The sequence below is a fragment of the Artemia franciscana genome, chromosome 2, assembly GCF_032884065.1.
Source record: "Artemia franciscana chromosome 2, ASM3288406v1, whole genome shotgun sequence".
Lineage (NCBI taxonomy): Eukaryota > Metazoa > Arthropoda > Branchiopoda > Anostraca > Artemiidae > Artemia > Artemia franciscana.
Genome location: NC_088864.1, coordinates 37,944,560 through 37,963,926, shown reverse-complemented (window position 1 = coordinate 37,963,926; position 19,367 = coordinate 37,944,560). Strand labels below are relative to the sequence as shown.

The window sequence follows — 19,367 nt, the reverse complement described above, 5'->3', positions numbered from 1 at the left end:
ACAAGAGTTATCCGTGCAGTTCTGCCTGCTATTCTGTCACCACTGACTAAGCTCATTAGTCTGTCTTTCGAGAAAGGTATTTTTCCTGAATCTCTCAAGCGAGCTAAGGTTATAGTACTCTACAAAGGCGGTTCTCGGAGGGATCCTGCTAATTATAGGCCAATTTCTCTCCTATCTGTTTTCAGCAAAATTTTTGAGAAGGCTTTGCTATCCAGGCTTCTTAGTTTTCTGGATGCAAAGGATTTTTTGCTTGATTTCCAGTTTGGATTTCGAGCGAGTCACTCTACGGAGCATGCTTGCGCAGCTTTATCGAATTTCATTCATTCGGCGATAGATTCTGGTCATATCCCGGCAGCTTTATTTTTGGATGTTCGTAAAGCTTTTGATTCCTTGACTCATCGGATTCTTCTTTGGAAACTATCGCATATTGGTATAAGATCAAACGCTTATTCTTGGTTTGATTCATATCTTTTTGGTAGGCTTATTTCAATTGATCCGCTTTTTCGGAGCCCATCTGAAGTAAATTATGGGGTCCCTCATGGATCTGTTCTTGGTCTTATTTTATTTTTGATTTATGTTAATGATCTGATTTCGGCTGTAAAAAACACCAGGCCTCTGGCATGTTGCAAACTGTGTCAGCCTGATGCTCAGTCGTGTTCCAATACTTCTTCTAATGAAGATTTTCTTGTTGCTTTTGCTGATGATACCACTCTTGGGACACTTGGGAAGACGGAATGTGATATCAAGTCGAACCTTGTGGCATTATTCGAGAGAGTTATGTCATGGTTTAATGCCAATTACTTGGATCTTGAATGTTGGTAAATCACATTTTCTTATTTTTTCTCGAATTGGTATAGCTTTCCCTCAGCTTACACATCTTCAGGTGTCACAAGGCTTCTTATGTAGACCAGAGAATCGGGTGGTCTGGTTTCTTGGTATCCTGCTTGATGAGAACCTTTCATTCAGAAACCATGTAGCCATGATTAGGGTTAAGGTCTCACGGAGCTTGGGCATCTTTCGAAAACTTAGATGCACATTTCCTGGATCTATTCTGAAACTTCTTTTTTTTTGTCTTGTCCAGTCATATGTTTCTTATTGCCTCATTGTATGGATGTCTACTTTTCCGTCTACGCTGCGGTCACTTTCCATCATGTATAATAAAACACGGCGTCTGGTTATGGACACCAACCATTCTTCACCAACACCGCTCTTAAGTCTACGGTCTATTTACATTATTTCTTGTGCTTCTTTTGTCTTTGATCGACTTCACGGCAATCTTCCAAAATCTCTTCGGAAAACTCCTATGTTTATTTCTGATTCAGCTCCATATAGCCTTCGTTCTTCAAATAATATCTACATTCCCTCTACCCCTACTATTCGATCAGATTTCAATCCCCACATTGCTTGTCAACAGGTCTGGAATTCACTGCCTTCTTCAGTGCAGAAATGCCACTCGTTTGGGACTTTTAAAAGGATTCTTATGGATCATTTAATAAAGAATCAAATAGATTAATTTTTTTTCCTCTGAACAGTTAATTGCCCCTATGTTTTGTTAGTGGTGTTTGGTTTTCCTCTCTGTACTTTGATCCCAGGCCTCAGGTATATTCTCTATGTTTTTTTTTCCTTCTAGTTGTTGCTTATATTGTATCCCCCATAAGTATATTGCCTGTGAACTGCTATATGTGATTGCCTATATTGAATTTATTGCTTGTAAAATAATTGTTATTTTTCTTATCCCCCATGTATCCCTGGCCATGGAGCCTTTCGAGGGGAATTATGTGTATTGTAATTCGATTTTGAATTGTATTTTGTATTGTCTTCTATTTAATATTGATAAACTTCTCTCTCTCTCTCTCTCTCTCTCTCTCTCTCTCTCTCTCTCTCTCTCTCTCTCTCTCTCTCTCTCTCTCTCTCTCTCTCTCTCTCTCTCTCTCTCTCTCTCTCTCTCTCTCTCTCTCTCTCTCTCTCTCTCTCTCTCTCTCTCTCTCTCTCTCTCTCTCTCTCTCTCTCTCTCTCTCTCTCTCTCTCTCTCTCTCAATCCCTCACTAACTTTCGAAAGATCGTTCCGAATTCCGAGGCTAATATTCATATTTTGTTGCATTAAAAATTAAAAATAAATCCAAATTAAGACAACATCCGAAACAAAGTCCAGCATTCAAAGTCCAGAAATCATGCCAAGGTCAATAGATACAAAAAAATCCATCTGTATAAGTGCCATCGCACCAATAATTAACAATATCAGGTTAAAAACCAGGACCAGGATAAAGGTCTATTGGGGAAAACCAAAAAATTGTTTCCACCAGCACTGGATCCAATCTGGATTACTATACTGAAAAAAAAAGAGATCACCAGTGCAGCAACACAAACACAGAAACAAACCCACACTATAAAACAAAATATAAAAATATAAACTATAAAAAATAATTATTAGTTTAAAAAAAGACAGAAGGAGAAAGGAAGACTGTTTTCCTACTTTAGTAATTTAAATAGATCAGTACTTGAACGAGACCATAACCTTACTCATCCATCCAATTACATAGGTCAAACAGCATAGCCATACCCGATCAACCGCAAAGAATAATCCATAGACAGGCAGTCGTGTCGTAAGTAAGTATAAGCCGTCATATACCGAATATTATAAACAATAAATAAGATAAATAATTCAAAGGTGACCACCCAACACAAGGGCTCATCAGGAAAATATCGATTATATCGATTAATTATTAATCACTAATTTAGGAAAACAGTCTTCCTTTTCTCCTTCTGTCTTCCTTTTTTTTCTTTTTTTTTTAATGTGTTTGTGCTGTTGCATTGGTGATTTCTCTTTTCGTTATATATATATATATATATATATATATATATATATATATATATATATATATATATATATATATATATATATATATATATATATATATATATATATATATATATATATATTTATCAACAAGTTAGTAAGAAGAATCATGAGTGCAAACCAACGGAGAGTCTTTCTCCAGAAAATAATAGCCCCTGTTTTACCCTGCGCTAATAGCTCGGGATTTCTCCTGTATCTCTCAGGCGAAATATCCAAGGAAGTTATACAGAGAGCCTCAGTTAGCAGTACCAAAAATATTGTGGTTTTATATCCTTGTGTTCATAATTGTCATATATTTTACTTTGGTAAGTATGTTTCAAGCGAATTTGCAAAGCAAAAACTCCTTTAATTTTTTTAGGATCATTGTTTAAGTGTAACACGAATTAGGAGAAACGAAGTAAATGCAAGCTATCCCGTTTACACAGCTTTGTATTTAAGTTGTTACATTGTATATACAGGTTCTAGAGTTATTAGATTACTCTCTTATTTTTGATACATCTCATTTTTTTCTGTTCCCAATAAAACTGATTTTGAGGGAGAATTTATGGTGATAACGCATAGTGGCTAATGACTTGATTGACACCTCGTCAATCTAAGATCAGCAATTTAAGATCAATCATACACCAATGTATACTTATTATTTCTTGTATTAGGGGCGAGGGGGTTGCCAACTCCTCAATACTTTGCTCTTCGCGCTGAAGTTCTTGAACTTCGCTGAAGAGTGGGGTATTAAGGTGGGGGTAACCTTCCTAATATGAAAAAATATTGGTCGTTTTAAAGTTGAATGTTTGCTCATTACTTACTTTCAGTTGAAAATAACTTGTCTTTTAATTTAATTTCAGATCGTTTAAAAAAAATGCCAGGAAACCAAGCTTTCCTCCATGGAAAATTTCTATCCTTTACTGTAAATCCCTCGAAGTAAAGCTCTTCTCCCGTAAAATACTCCCACCAACCCACCTGGGGAATAACCCCTGGACAATTCTATTCTCGCACAAAATCCTATAGGGAAATTTCTCGCTAATGTTTTCAAATCTTATGGTAACTTTCCCCCCTTGCAAAATTTTTCAGGAAAATACAACCACACCCAGTATGTTATTTTATTTCAACATTCAAATTATAACTCATAATTTTGTACTAAAAAATAGAAAACAATCGATTTTGTGAACTGGGAATCTCTCAATATCCAGGCGAAGGCTGTTCCACATATGTATGAACTATACAAAACAATAACGAATAATGTATATGAAAAATATTGCCATGTTTTACGAATTGCAGTTCTTTTCCTCATGGCTGTTGGGGGTCATGTTATCCCCAAAGCCATATTTATTGAACCAAACAGCTATTTTGAACAAAATCGCTATCTAAAAGTTTTGATCTTACGACTTCAGGGGAGAGCCTCGGGGGAGGGGGGGGGCAATCGCCACCCAATCTTTTCGGTCACTTAAAAAGGAAAGTATAAATTTTAATTTTCGTTTAGATGAGCCCTCCACCGATCTTTTAGAACCATTGTTTCGATCATCCGTGAAAAAAAAAATAATAAACACGCATCAGTGATTGACAAAATACTAAATTTCACATTCTTGTAGACAGAAGCTCGAAATTATTACGCTGATGCTTATAATGTAAGTTTTGTTAAAGTTCTTTGACTTTTAGGGGGTGTTTCCCCTTTTATTCAAAAATAAGACGAATTTTTCTTATCTTTTGATGAGTAAGACTAAAGTTAATGAATCTTGTATACTTGGAAGCAGCATAATGAAGCAATTCTTTATATGTATCAATGAATATAAAAACTTCGCTTTTTAGAAATTCGGTTACTATTAAGCAGCGTCACCTTTTATTCTAGTTCGTTACCAAAAACTAATTGATTACACTCAGTGCTTTCATACCAAGCATTAACTTTGTAATTAGAGAAATAAAACAAATTAACTTAGTCTAATTGCAGAGCAAAACTGAACCTATATGAGCAGCTCCTATGTTGATTTTTTAAGTGTATTAAATATAAAAAAAAAACAAGTTTTTGTAACGGTAAATAAGGAACAACATTAAAACTTAAAACGAACAGAAATTACTCCGTATATGAAAGGGGCTTTTCCTCTTCAATGCCTCGCTCTTTACGCTAAAGTTGGACCCTTTCTCTTAACTCTACTTTTTAAAACAGTAAGAAACCTTGGCGTAAAGAGCGGGGTGTTGAGGAGGAAAAGTCCGTTTCATATACAGAGTAATTTCTGTTCGTTTTAAGCTTTAATGTCGCTACTTACTTACCGTTACAAAAACTTGTTTTTTTTTTAAATTAATTTCTGGACATTTTTGAATTAATGCATGTTTTGATCTTGGCTCTCCGCTCATAAATAATTAAAACAAAATTTGCATATCAATTAATTGCAATTAATCGGAAGATTTTGAGAAAAAAGAAGCGAAGGAGGGGGCCTAATTGCCCTCCAAGTTTTTGATTACTTAAAAAAGCAACTAGAACTTTTAATTTTTTACAAAAGTTTTCATTGGTAAAAAATATACGTAACTTACGAATTAACTTACGTAACGAACTTCTATATTCGTATGTTTTTATTGCGTATATGAGGGGGTTCAACCCTCGTCGGTACCTCGCTCTTTACACTAAAGCTTAGATTGTGTCCCAATTCCTTAAGAATAACCTCTGAATCACAAAGACCGTAGAATAAATAGTTGAAATTACTAAAAATACTTTAGCGGAAAGAGTGAGGTATAACGAGGAGGTAAACCCCTCATATGCGTAATAATTTTTGTTCGTTTTAAGTTTTAATGCTGCTCCTTTCTTTCAGTAGAAAACACTTTTCATATGTATTTTTTCATTGTTTTTTTTCAAATAAAGCTAGAAAATCCTGCACCCCCTTCATTGAAATTCTCTTTTACCATGAGAAGTCTCTCCATGAAAATATCCTCCCACTTAACCCCCCTTCCCCTCAACTCTCCCCCTAAACCAAAAAAATTCCCCTGAAAACGTCTGTACACTTCCCAGTAACCATTACTATATGTAAACACAGGTCAAAGTTTTCAACTTGCAGCCCCTTCCACGGGGACTGTGGGGGAGTAAGTCTTCCCTAAAGACATAGTTATTAGGTTTTTTGATTATGGTGAATAAAATGGATATCTCAGAATTCTGATCTGGTGACTTTGGGGAAAAATTGAGCGTGGGAGGGGGGCTAGGTGCCCTCCAATTTTTTTGGTCACTTGAAAAGGGCACTAGAACTTTTAATTTCCGTTAGAATGAGCCCTCCCGCAAGATTTTAGGACCACTCAGTCGATATGATCACCCCTGGGGAAAAAACAAACAAAAAAAAACAAAAAAAAAACAAGAAAACAAATAAACACGGATCCGTGATCTGTCTTTTGGGAAAAAATTCGGAATTCCACATTTTCGTAGATAGGAGCTTGAAAATACTACAATAAGGTTCTCTGATACGCTGAATATGATTGTGTGATTTTCGTTAAGATTGTATGACTTTAGGGGGTGTTTCCCCTATTTTCAAAAATGAGGCAAATTTTATCAGGCTCGTAACTTTTGATGAGTATAACGGATCTTGATGAAACCTTTGTATTTAAAATCAGCATTAAAATGCGATTCTTTTAATGTAACTATTGGTATCAAAATTCCATTTTTTAGAGTTTCGATTACTATTGAGCCGGGTCGCTCCTTACTACAGTTCGTTACCACGAACTATTTGATATAACTGTATGTACTGTCAAATCCAGAAAAAGGTACATCATTGACTTTTATTGGAATGCAGTTCTTTCAATTCATCTCACAGAAAATGTTCAGGACTTCCAGGATTTGTATCAAATAGTTCGTGGTAACGAAATGTAGTAAGGAAGAACCTGGCTCAATAGTAACCGAAACTCCAAAAACGGAATTTTCATACCAATAGTTACATCAAAAAGATGGCATTTTTATACTGATTTTAAGTATATAAGCTTCATCAAGTTTAGTCTTACTCAACCAAATTTACGAGCCTGAGAAAATTTGCCTTATTTTAAAAAACAGAATCTTAGCGAAAATCACACCATCAGATTCAATGTATCGAAGAACACTATTGAAGAAGTTTCAAGCTCATATCTACAAAATGTGGAATTTTGTGCCTGAAGACAGATCACGGATGCGTGTTTATTTGTTATTAAATAAAAAAACTAATTTTTTAGCTGAAAGTAAGGAGCGACATTAAAACTTAAAACGAACAGAAATTAATCCGTATATGAAATGAGTTGTCCCCGCCGTAATCCCTCGCTCTTTACGCTAAAGCTTTTAATTGTTTTAAAAAGTAGAATTGTGGCAAAGAGTCAAACTTTAGCGTAAAGAGCGAGGGATGGCGGAGGGGACAACTCATTTCATATACGGATTAATTTCTGGTCGTTTTAAGTTTTAATGTCGCTCCTTACTTTCAGCTAAAAAAATAGTGTTTTTTTATTTAATTTCTGAACGTTTTTGAATTAATGCATGTTGGGTTTTGGCTCTCCGCACATAAATTATGTATATTAATTTGTATATTAATTCTTTTTTTGGCTAAATGGCTTTCTCTTAGTTTTTATCAGACGATATTGAGAAATAAGGGGTGGAGAAGGAGGCCTAGTTGCCCTCCAGTTTTTTGGTTACTTAAAAAGGCAACTAGAACTTTTAATTTTTAACAAACGTTTATATTAGTAAAAAATATACGTAACTTAAGAATTAACTTACGTAACAAACTTTCATAACCTTATATTTTTATTATGTATACGAGGGGGTTTGTACCCTCGTCAATACCTCGCTCTTTACACTAAATCCTAAGTTTTGTCCCAATTCTTTAAGAATGACCCCTGAATCAGAAATGCCGTAGAATAAATAGATGAAATTACTAAAAATACTTTAGCATAAAGAGCAAGGTATTTATCTCCTCCTAAATACCTCGCTCTTTATGCTAAAGTATTTTTAGAACCCCTCATATGCGTAATAATCTCTGTTCGTTTTAAGTTTCAATGCTACTTCTTCCTTTCATTTGAAAAAACGTTTTCATGTTTATTTTTCATTGTTTTCTTATAGTAATGCTAGAGAATCCTGCGCCCTTGTCATTGAATTTTCTTCCCCCATGACAGATTCTCCAAGGAAAGATCCTCCAACATAGCCCCCTCTCCTCAGCCCCACCCCCAAACAAAATAAAATCCCCCTGAAAACGTCTGTACACTTCCCAATAACCATTTCTATATGTAAACACTGGTCAAAGTTTGTAACTTGCAGCCCCTCCCCCAGGGATTGTGGGGGAGTAAGTCATCCCCAAAGACATAGTTATTATGGTTTTCAACTATGCTGAACAAAATGGCAATCTCAAAATTTTGATCCGTTGACTTTGGGAAAAAATGAGCGTGGGAGGGGGCCTAGATGGCCTCCAATTTTTTTGGTCACTTAAAAAGGGCACTAGAACTTTTCATTTTCGTTAGAATGAGCCCTCTTGCGACATTCTAGGACCACTTGGTCGATACGATGACCCCTGGGGAAAAGAAAAAAAAAAAACAAAAAAAAAAAAAAAAAAAAAAAAACAAATATACACGCACCCGTGATTTGTCTTCTGGCAAAAAATACAAAATTCCACATTTTTGTAGATAGGAGCTTGAAACTTCTACAGTAGGGTTCTCTGATGCACTGAATCTGATGGTGTCATTTTCGTTAAGATCCTACGACTTTTAGGGGGTGTTTTCCCCTATTATCCTAAATAAGGCAAATTTTCTCAGGCTCGTAACTTTTGATGGGTAAAACTAAACTTGATGAAACTTATATATTTAAAATCAGCATTAAAATGCAATTCTTTTGATGTAGCTATTGATATCAAAATTCAATTTTTTAGAGCTTTGGTTACTATTGAGCCGGGTCGCTCCTTACTACAGTTCGTTACCGCGAACTGTTTGATTGTTTTTTTTGTTGTTTTTTTCCCAGGGGTGATCGTATCAACCCAGTGGTCCTAGAAAGCCTCAAGAGTGCTCATTCTAACAGATATTAAAAGTTCTAGTGCCCTTTTTAAGTGACCAAAAAGATTTTAGGGCACCTAGGCCCCCTCCCGTGCTCATTTTTTCTCAAATTCACCGGATCAAAATTTTGAGATAACCATTTTGTTCAGCATAGTCGAAAAACCGAATAAATATGTCTTTCGGTATGACTTCATTCCCCGCAGTCCCCAGGGGAGGGGTTTTAAGTTAAAAACTCTGACCATTGTTTACGTATAGTAATGGTTATTGGGAAGTGTACAGACGTTTTCGGGGGAAATTTTTTGCGTTGAGGGGCGAGGGGGATGGGGGAGGGGGTGGGAGGGGTTTATGTGGGAGAATCTTTACATGGAGAATTTATCATGAGGGAAGAAAATTTACATGAAGGGGCACAGGATTTTGTAGCATAGCATTATTAAAAGAAAAAACAATGAGAAAATAAATAAATGAAAAAAAATTCAACTAAAAGTAAGGAGCAGCATTAAAACTTAAAACGAACAGAAATTATTACTTATATAAGGGGGTTTGGTCTCATCCTCAATACCTCGCTCATTACGCTAAAGTATTTTCAGTAATTTTTATTATTTACTCTACGGCCTTTGTGATTCAGGGGTCATTCTTAAAGAATTGGGACAAAATTCTAGTTTTAGCGTAAAGAGTGAGGTATTGAAGAGGGGGTGAACCCCCTCATATACGTAACAAAAATATGCAAATATAGAAGTTCGTTGCGTAAGTTAATTTGTAAGTTACGTATACTGTGTTCGTAAAAATATAAAAAGTTCTAGTTGCCTTTCTAAGTAACCAGAAATTGGAGGGCAACTAGGCCTCTTCCCTACCCCTTTTTTTAACCTAAATCGTCCGACCAAAACTATGAGAAAGCCATTTAGTGGGAAAAATATTAGTATGCAAATTTCGTTTTAATTATTCATGTGCGGTGAGCCAAAATCAAAACATGCATTAATTTTATTTGGGAATAACTTTCCTTGAGGGATTCTCCATGGGGGGAAGGAATCTCCCTTTGAGGAGGAGCCGAATATTCTGGTATTGTTTAAAAACGATTACAAATTAAATATGAAAAGAACAAATTTTTTCAACTAAAATAAGGAGCAACATCAAAACTTAAAACGGACAGAATTTTACACTAAAGATTGACCTTTTTATTCGAGTTCAGTAGGTGCCTCTTAATTAGAATAATAAGCTTTTTCAAAAGTTCTAAAAAAAAGAATTAGCGTAAAGAGAGAGGTAGTGAGGAGGGGGCAACCCCCTGATATATGTAACTATTTTTGTTCAAGTTTTGATGTTGCTTCTTACTAAACGAAAAACAAAAGCTTTGGGTAGCGCAACTGAAGTTAGTAATAGCATTGATTAAATGGATCATCGATTACTACAGTTACCCCAGCGTAATTCTAAGTCGGTTTATCCAGAGAAAGTTGTCAGTAAACAGTTACCTAAAAAAAAAAAAAAAAAAACACACACACACTCAACAGACAGTAATAAGTACGCAGTATGCCTTTTTTTTGAAAATTTGGACATCTACGTTGACGGGTAATTATACCTTATATAATCCTAAAATGAAAACATTCTTTCTTCCAGCCAAGAGAAAACATGGTAAATAGCACAGTCCCACAAACCCCTCGTACGCCTCGTACGCCAACGGGGTACCATACTGGTGAACCGCTGGGCTATACCAATCAGGATATGAGATTTGATGCTATTGAGGGTGTTGTGCCGATAAATAAGCGCCACAAGGAAGATTTCACATGCGGAAGTAAGTACAACCTTGTTCAAATAGTTTTCAGCCTGCTCAAAAGTTAATAATTTAATAATCGATTTTTATTTTTCGATGCTTCCATTAACATCATGACTTTCTTGCACATCTTCCCGAAATCTGACAAACTGGTAAGTCACTCCTCCTCCGCCTAACGATGTTAAGCCCTACACTTCACTTTGCAGGAAATCTTCAAAGCCTTAAGATTGCTTACAAGTTTCGATTTTTGTCTCCCCGACAATCTGAGGCGTCTTGCTTATCTTTTGCCTCCTTGAAGGTTACTCAATAAAACTATTCCGGAGATACTGCCTTCTGGGATCTTAACGATGCCATTCTTGGCTAAACTTATCGCTGCCGTCTAGCTTGGGTGGGATCTTAAATGGATTGGCTTTCAAAATATTTCTCCTTCTTCATAAATAAAACGAAAAAAACAAAATGTTTGTATTTCCCAGATAAAACAAATGTCGTTATAATTGAGTAGCTCTTGTATGCTGTGTGTAAAACTTAAATTAAGCTTCACCGTAGATATTTGAGGAAGAAAATGAGGTAGCATTTCTACACAAGTACATAGGCAAGGCATAATCACATAACAAATTTTCAGCAATAGTTTCGCTTTTCAAATTTTAACATTTGAAACGAATTTCTATATATCCCCTTTTTCAATGTAAGGTGTAATAAAAATAAATAAGACTGCATTGCACAATACTAATTAAGATATATTTTAGTTATGAGTTACTGGTAAGAAAGATCCGAGCAGAGACCGATAAGGATGACTCCCATGATATGTTTTGGAAACACGCTGATTTTTCATGTTTACGTGTAATCTATTACGGCTTGATATAAAGCTTTTTAGAGATTACAGCTGATTCTTTGCAATCGACAATTTCAGTGAGCATTAAGGCATAAGGGTCACACTATAACCCGTTCTTTACTTCAGTCATGCCTCTATATAGTTTTTTCTTCCATTTTAACTACCGTAAATGATTTTGTGCTTATGGTCTCCCTTACCCTCCGAAGTTGAACCAAAACCTCTATGTTGCAGCTGTTATCAAAAGCTTGTATTGTTACATGTATACGCAAGATAATACCAATTTTCATGACAACTTGAGTAGTATTGCCTGTTATTTTTTTTATTTTTGAATCAGATAATGGTAACAAACTTTAAGTAAGGAGCAACTCGGCCCAATAGTAAATGAAATTGACGAAATTGATATCAATGGATAGATCAAAATAATTGAAATGTTACGCTTGTTCCAAATATATAAGATTCATTAAGTTTAGTGTTACCCGTTAAAGTCTACGAGCCTGAGGAAATTTGCAAGATTTTGGAAAAAGGGGGGAAACACCCTGTTAAATCCAAAGAATCTAAATGAAAACCTTACCGTCAGATTTGCCATATCGGAAAACCCTGATTTAGCTCCTTTCTGAAAAATGTTGAGTTTTATAATTTTGCCAGAAGAAAGTTTTTTTTTCTTTTTTCAGGCGTCATCGTCATCGCACTAGATGCGAGGGCTCAATTGGACGGAAATTAAAAGTTCTTTTGCCCTTTTTAAGTGTCCGAAAAAAATAGAGGAGAACAACTAGCCACCCTCCCACGCCCCTATCCTGTCTAAAATCATTAGATCAAAATCTTTAGAGAGTCATTTGGTTCAACATAGTTGAAAGGTCCAATAAATAAACCTTTGGGGACAATATGACCCGACCCAAAAACTCCTGGGGAAAGGGTTGCAAGTTACGAAATATGACCGTTGTTTACAATTAGCTTTTATTATTGGGAAGCATTCAGACATATTGGGGGAGGGGGATTTTCTCCTGTAGATGGGTTTCTAAGGGGAGAATTTTCCATAAGGAAGGAAGTTCCCAAAGATCGAATTTCCAGGGAAAATCTTAAATTGGAGGAATTATAAAGAATTCCAATACAAAATTATTTTTATTTGCCGTGAAAATTATCAGCGAGTGAAGAATTGTCTGGAGCATTTTACTGTGTGTGGGGGATTTTTTGCGAGATAAATTCTTCATGGGATAATTTTTCTCGGGAGCAAAATCCCAATATGGACGGGATTCCCGAGAAAAATTTTCCACAGAATGGGGATATCTGGCAGGATTTGAAAATGATTAGAAGCTAAGTTTAATACCTAAGAAGCTACAAGAAGAGCTACAAGTAGAAAGATAAACGCTATGAAGCCGACGGTATCCTTAATAGTAAAATGAGGGCAGAAAGGGAGCTATCTTCTTCTATCATTTATTCAATCATCTATCATATATATTTTGTCATCTATCTTCTAAAAAGCTAAGCATGAAATAAGCATAAGTCTCTTTCAAATGGAAATATACTAAGGAGAGTTTTCAGACTGTATCGTCCACAAGAAATTGTATGGGGTAATTTCCAGCGAGGATGGAATTGTATGAAGAGAATTATACAAGGGGAGGGATATTTTAGGGGGGAGGAATTTTCAACGGAGAATTTTTTCGTGAGGAGAGGGAATTTTAAATGGAGATGGGGCCAGATTTCTCGGTATTATTTGAAAAAGGTCAGAAATTAAATAAAAATGGGTAACAGGGAATGGAGTCATCCGATCATGTATGGTTAATTTCTTTTCATTCTAATTTTTAATATTGTTCCTTACTTTCAGTTAAATTACTTGTTTTTTTTTCTTTAGTCTCGCATGACTTTGTAGCTGGTATTCAGTGACCATGGTGAACATGGCTACGTATTCCCAAGTAACTTTTAAAAAACACAGACCAGCAAATATACTAGAAGGGTCATAAGTAAATTTTATAATAACTAAACAAATCACCAATATGGTCAGGAGAAAAATTTGGTGAAATTGTGTTTTCGTAGAATCGTAAAAAGAAGATTGCAACTCCAGCCAAAACATAAGAAAAGATACAGAGATGACAAAAGGTTACTAAGATCTAAATGGTATCATGCCTTCATGACACTGGTGATAAAATACATGTCCCTAGATAAGGCTAACTGTGGCAAGCTATTTAAACTCATAAACTTCTTGGCAACATAGTTTTCAGCCGTGCAAAATTAGATGCTACTCTGTTAGAAAATTAAATAAAAAATAAAAGTATTTTCAACTGAAAGTAAACAGCAACATTAAAACTTAAAATGAACAGAAACTATTATGTATATGAAGGGGTTCTTACACTCTTCAATACCTCGCTCATTACACTAAAGTTCCAATTTTTTTCCAATTCCTTTAGAATGACCCCTAAATCACAAAGGCCGTTTAATTAGAATGCATAGCTCTTTTGAAAGTACTGAAAAAAAGTTTTTTATAGCGTAAAGAGTGAGGGGCAAACTCCCTCATATGCATAATAATTTATGTTTGTTTTATGTTTTAATGTTGCTCCTTACTTTCAGTTGAAAAAACTTGTTTTTTTATTTAATTTCTGACCGTTTTAAATAATCCTGGGAAATCCAGTGCCTCCTTAAAGGAAAATTCTCTTCCCCCATGAAACATTCCTGCATGAAAGATCTTCCCACGTAATCTTATGGTGTCATTTTCATTAAGATTCTATTGCCCTTAGGGGGGGGGGGTTTACCCCTTTTTTTAAAATAAGGCAAATTTTCTCAGGCTCGTAACTTTTGATGAGTAAAACTAAACTTGATGAAACCTATATATTTAAAATCAGCATAAAAATCTGATTCGTTTGAGATATTTTTGGTATCGAAATTTAATTTTTTAGAGTTCCAGTTACTATTGATCTGGGTTGCTCCTTACTTCCATTTCGTTATCACGGATTGTTTGATAAGTTTCCAATATTTATGTCCAGAAGCTTCTTGATTTTATTGAAAATAAGTTTAGACATTGGGTATGAAATAGAGGCACCAAAACAGGTGCTAAGGGTCTGCACGCCGCTTCTACCCTTCTTAATGGCTTGTCCACATCATAACTGTAAAAACATCACTGTTTCTATTTTTACAGTATTTCGCTAGATTTACAGCAAAAAAGGCCTTCTCATCGCAAAAGGTTGTAGATGGAATGGCAGTTGAACTCCAGGAGCTACAGCTGAAATCGCCTGAGAAATTCCGTATCTCATCATAAATTCAGGAATCGAAGAAAGAATTCCGCGTAGAAATATCTTGGAAAAAGAATTCCATTAAGTTGACAGATGATATTGACAATCGGAATGAGACCGTAAATTTAGTAGGAAAAATAATCTAATTTTAGGAAACAAAAGATATCTCTCATTCTTTGTTTCGCTGGAAAACAAAGAAAAATTCACATCTTTTGTTTTGTATATAGCCTGTGATTGTTCATCTGCACGTATTGTGCCTGTCAGGCTTATGCCAGTGGTTTGCACGGGATTCTATTTTGGAGGGGGAAATTCCTCTATATAAAAGATTTTCTGACAGTGACTGTAAATTCGAGAAGTTAGCTGAAAATTTGCGTTGATTATTTTCCAATTTAACTGTTTAAAAAAAGCAAATCCCATGAGTTTGTAATAAAACAAAATGGGAAAAACAACTAGGAAATAGTATTTTTATTTCTTAGATGTAAAAATGACCAGAAATCTAGAAATATCCGTAGTGAGATCATTATATTTTTTCTCTTTAATTTATTTCTTCGATAGCAATCTCTCTTAAGATAATTATCGCTGCACCAAAATTGAAGCCGATACTATTTTGGCTCCCTTCCCCTTTTTGGAACCACTGATAAATCCATTAGAGGAAACAGGAAATAGATTTCCATTTGAAAAGAACCTAAACAAAACCAAAAATAAAATAAATCTATTTACAGCTATAATTTTTGGCATATACTTGATTTTATTGAAGGGGTAGATCCAAGATCTTTATTTTTCACTTTATCAACTACATACTAGCGTTAGCCAAGCGCATACAAAAAATTTAAGAGTAGAAAAACCCTTAGCTGCTCCATGCAATCTTTGATGTGAGTCAGGAGTTTTAACTCGATTTTTAGTCTCCACAGAATTAATAAAGCTTACATTAAAGGGAGGGGGAATGATAGCTTATTTAAATTCTCTAGTATTGTATAGGATGCGTCTGAGATGAAGACTTTTTGCATAGCTTATTTCTGTTGGAGATAAATCAGTTTCTTCATTTTCTTAACTCTATTGACATATGTCTTCTAAGTAAACTCAAGTGACAGCGTTGATTAACCAGAGCGAGAAAAATCTCTTGTTACAAATTTTGGAGTCCAAAATTAATACATTATTTTTCTTCAAACCACGGTGTGTGAAGAAAGAAAATAAATACAGGGATTTCGAAAATGAAAGATTTTACAAACCTTGGTGTATTGTCTTAAGGTTGCGGTCAAGGAGGCACTTATGGGGTGACTAAGCATGAAATATTAATACTTCCATGATTTATCCTGTACTTTCTAGTGTTTCCTTTTGTTCACCCTTTTTTGAATTCCCCTAGAAATCATGTGCCACTTCCTGAGAAAAAAACTCCTTTCTTTCACCTAGTTACGCCATTACTGAGTCGTGAAAGCGTGAAGTTTTTCAAATGCAACTATTTTAGGCTCTTTTTTTGCTTTTTAGTCAGGGAAAACAAGTTTTGAAAATTGGTTCAAAATATTTTTTCATATTCATGTCTTCCAAATTGGACTAACCCTGTTGTTTTTCAATTATTATTTTTCTTCATCACGTCTGACCAATTTGATCTGAAAAATCATTCTTTTGAGGCAAGGTGAGCTTGTAAATAACATCCAAAGAGTACGAGTGGCATTGTTTCCCCTTTATGAAATTATACATAGATGAAAGCAAGGGAGCCTTCGTATAAGGAAACACCGTTTTAATACTAAAATTTTTACCAAGTATGCATTATGGAGTAGAGCTATGGGGTTTCGAAGAAGCCAAGCAACTAGATATACTTCACCTTGAATACTTCAAGAAATTAATTCGGTCTCTATATGATAACACCAACGTTGTTACTTAAAGGTGATCCAGCTATATTTTCCTTTAAGTTGACAAGATCTCTCCAGGGAATCCGACATTGGCTTAAAGTAATAGAGCTACGAGATGATAGATTAGCTAGGGCATCTTATGAAGAATTATTGACTATGAGGAACCAAACCTATTGGTCATTTCGTATTAAAGTTTGCTTGATGGGGCAGGTTTTTCCTGTTTATGGAATGATAGTATGGATTCAAGTGATGATTCAGAGGGTTTCTTGAGAATGATTAGAATAAGGTTAGAAGAGGGAGAAACCTAGAAATGCGGATCTGAATTAGGTCTATCCAAGAGTTTAGTATTATCTAGGCAAGGTAAACCTAGATATGGAATAGAATTTTATTTTAAGTTGAATATTCCGGTTAATTTAAAATTAACCGGAGATAAAATTACCTGTAAATTATTAATGGTTAATTTAAAATAAACTTAAAAGTAAGTTTAATTTTCTGTGGGATGAAGCAACTTTGGAAATTCAAGGGAAATACCGAAGCAGAGAATGCCTGATTAACGCCCTGAAGGTGTTAAACAAGAGCCCCTTTACAAAGAAGAAATTTTGACAGCAATAAAGAAAATGAAACACTACAAACCACCAGGAATGGATGCAGTATCAGCAGAAATATAAAAAGCAAGCCCGATGCTTCTTGCACAGAACCTCCAGAGCCTCTGAAAAAGATTTGGGGACAGGAGACTACTGGATGACAGGCACCCCACCCTTTTTTAAGAAAGGGGACAAAGCTGAATATCAGAACTACCAGGAAAATTACTCATCAATATTGCTGCCAAGATATTCGCCATAGTCCTCCTTAGCCGTTTCAGTTGAATCGGCTCATCCCCGATCTTGGTGAAATTCGTCATGGAATAGATATCGACCAACTCATCACGCTTTTACAGATTCTAGAGCACCACATATAGCAAAACCAGATCATAGTAGCCCTTTTCATCGATTTCATAATAGCATTTGACTCTATTGCTCGTGATAACAAATGCGTTGCCATGTAGGAAGACGGTGTCCCTGAGAACCTGCTACGTCTCATTCAGGCATACTATCACCAAATTTGTGCCTGACGCAAGTGGATGGCGAGTTAAACTCGCTCTTTGACATGGATTTTGGGGTGAAAGCAGGGCTGTGATTTACCCTCCATACTTTTTAACTTAGTTATCCATTGGGTGATGAAGCATTCTGTCACTGGCGTTGAAGCAAATCAAGACTTCTCCATCGGCGAACCTTTATTACACAGAAAACATCGTCTTGCAAGAGAGCCGTGTAGACGGAGCACAAGCAATGCTATGCAATATTGCTATCAATGCAGAGCTATTTGGTCTGATAATTAGCAAGAAAAAAAAACTATAACTCTAACGAACATAGGATAAGTACCGGAGAGTGATATTTTCCTCAACAACGCATGCTTAGAAGTTAGCGATCGATTCAAGTTTTGCGAGCTCTCGTTGACTAATACGGTCATTGTAGTGCAGAGGTGCAGAGCAGAATATTTTCAGCATTCGTAGTCTTTGCTCAACAAAGTAAAATCTATGGGGACAGAGTGATATACTGCTGAATACGAAAATCAAAGTCAACGAGACCTCTATCCACTCCCGTCTCCTTTACGAATATGAGACTAAACCTCTCAAAGCCACGAACGTCTATGCTATTATTGTGTTTGACCATTCCTGTTTGAGTCAAATTCTAGGAATTTTCCTTCGAAAGAAAGTCAGTAATACCCAAATTAGACTACCTTCACACCAGAGGTATAATATTGGAGAACTGATCAAAATGCCATCTGTCTAAAACTCGATGGTGTCCAGACTAAGCGAACACTGATCCCTAACCCTTCACACATTAGAAAAAGAGTTGCGGTGAACAATTAAAGACCAGTGTCAACCCAGTAAAGGCAGATACGGAGCCTTTTTGCAGCATCTATTGTCACGGTCACATTTGAGATAAAAATTAGTTAGAGATTTCTAAGCCTCTTACAATAGATCGGGTGGCCTGGTACCCAACCGTCTGTCAAATACTGGCGCCAGGGAGAGCTTGAAAGTTTGTATCCTGATACAAGTAAAAGTAAGTAAGTACATTATACAGTAAGTACATTGTATTTGCTGGTAATCTGTAGTTTGAGAACACGAAATAAATACCTGAAGAATACGACACAGATGCATTAAGTATCTTTTTGGAACATTTAAATAGAATTTATGACTAGTTTTAACTTATACTTGAGTCAAAATCTTTCAGTAACCTTCCATTTTCGGATTTGTTGGTTGTAAAAAATGACAATCATTTATAATCCTCAATTTACAAAAAAAGTAAAAAGGATCGATAGCTACAGTTTTGATTCTAGCCATTCCTTCTCATATTAGAGAGAGGTTGTCATTTCTTTGATAGATCAAATTTGTAATGTTCATTCTATTATTCTTGTAGTTTTCAAGTTGATAAGAATTTAAGAAAAGGAAGAAAGTTAGCTCAGACTTGAAGGAAACACACTACTAGAAAAAAGTCACAAGGCTGGATTATATCTACCTGGTGTTATTGAAACCTTAGAAAAGCACTTAGGAAATTTATTATTGCCGCATAGAAGGCAAAATTTATATTTTTAATACAGAAATAGATCTTAAGCCTTAATTTTTAAAAAGTGGGCTTAGAGTTTCCTTATTCTTGAGGAAAGTTTCAAAACTTCCAATAAAAAATGACACTGTTTTAATAGCGCTTTTTCATTCAGGGATATAGCCCATGTTTAGGAGTCCTGTGGTGGCGCAGTGGATTTGACCTTAGCTTGGTAATACGGAACCCAGAGATCGAATCACGTTGCAGGAATGCACTGCAGGGCCGACGCAGGG

General features: G+C 35.6%; 1 protein-coding gene across 1 annotated transcript in view; it reads left to right on the top strand.

Annotated features, from left to right (window-relative positions):
- The first annotated feature begins 3,043 nt into the window (after positions 1–3,043).
- Positions 3,044–19,367, top strand: part of LOC136041183 (mechanosensory protein 2-like) — a 219,191-nt gene continuing 202,867 nt past the window's right edge. Inside the window, exons 1-2 of the mRNA XM_065725742.1 lie at positions 3,044–3,162; positions 10,433–10,607. Of these exons, the coding sequence (XP_065581814.1) occupies positions 10,445–10,607 (163 nt within the window). The 5' untranslated portion in view covers positions 3,044–3,162; positions 10,433–10,444. The remainder of the gene's footprint in view (positions 3,163–10,432; positions 10,608–19,367) is intronic.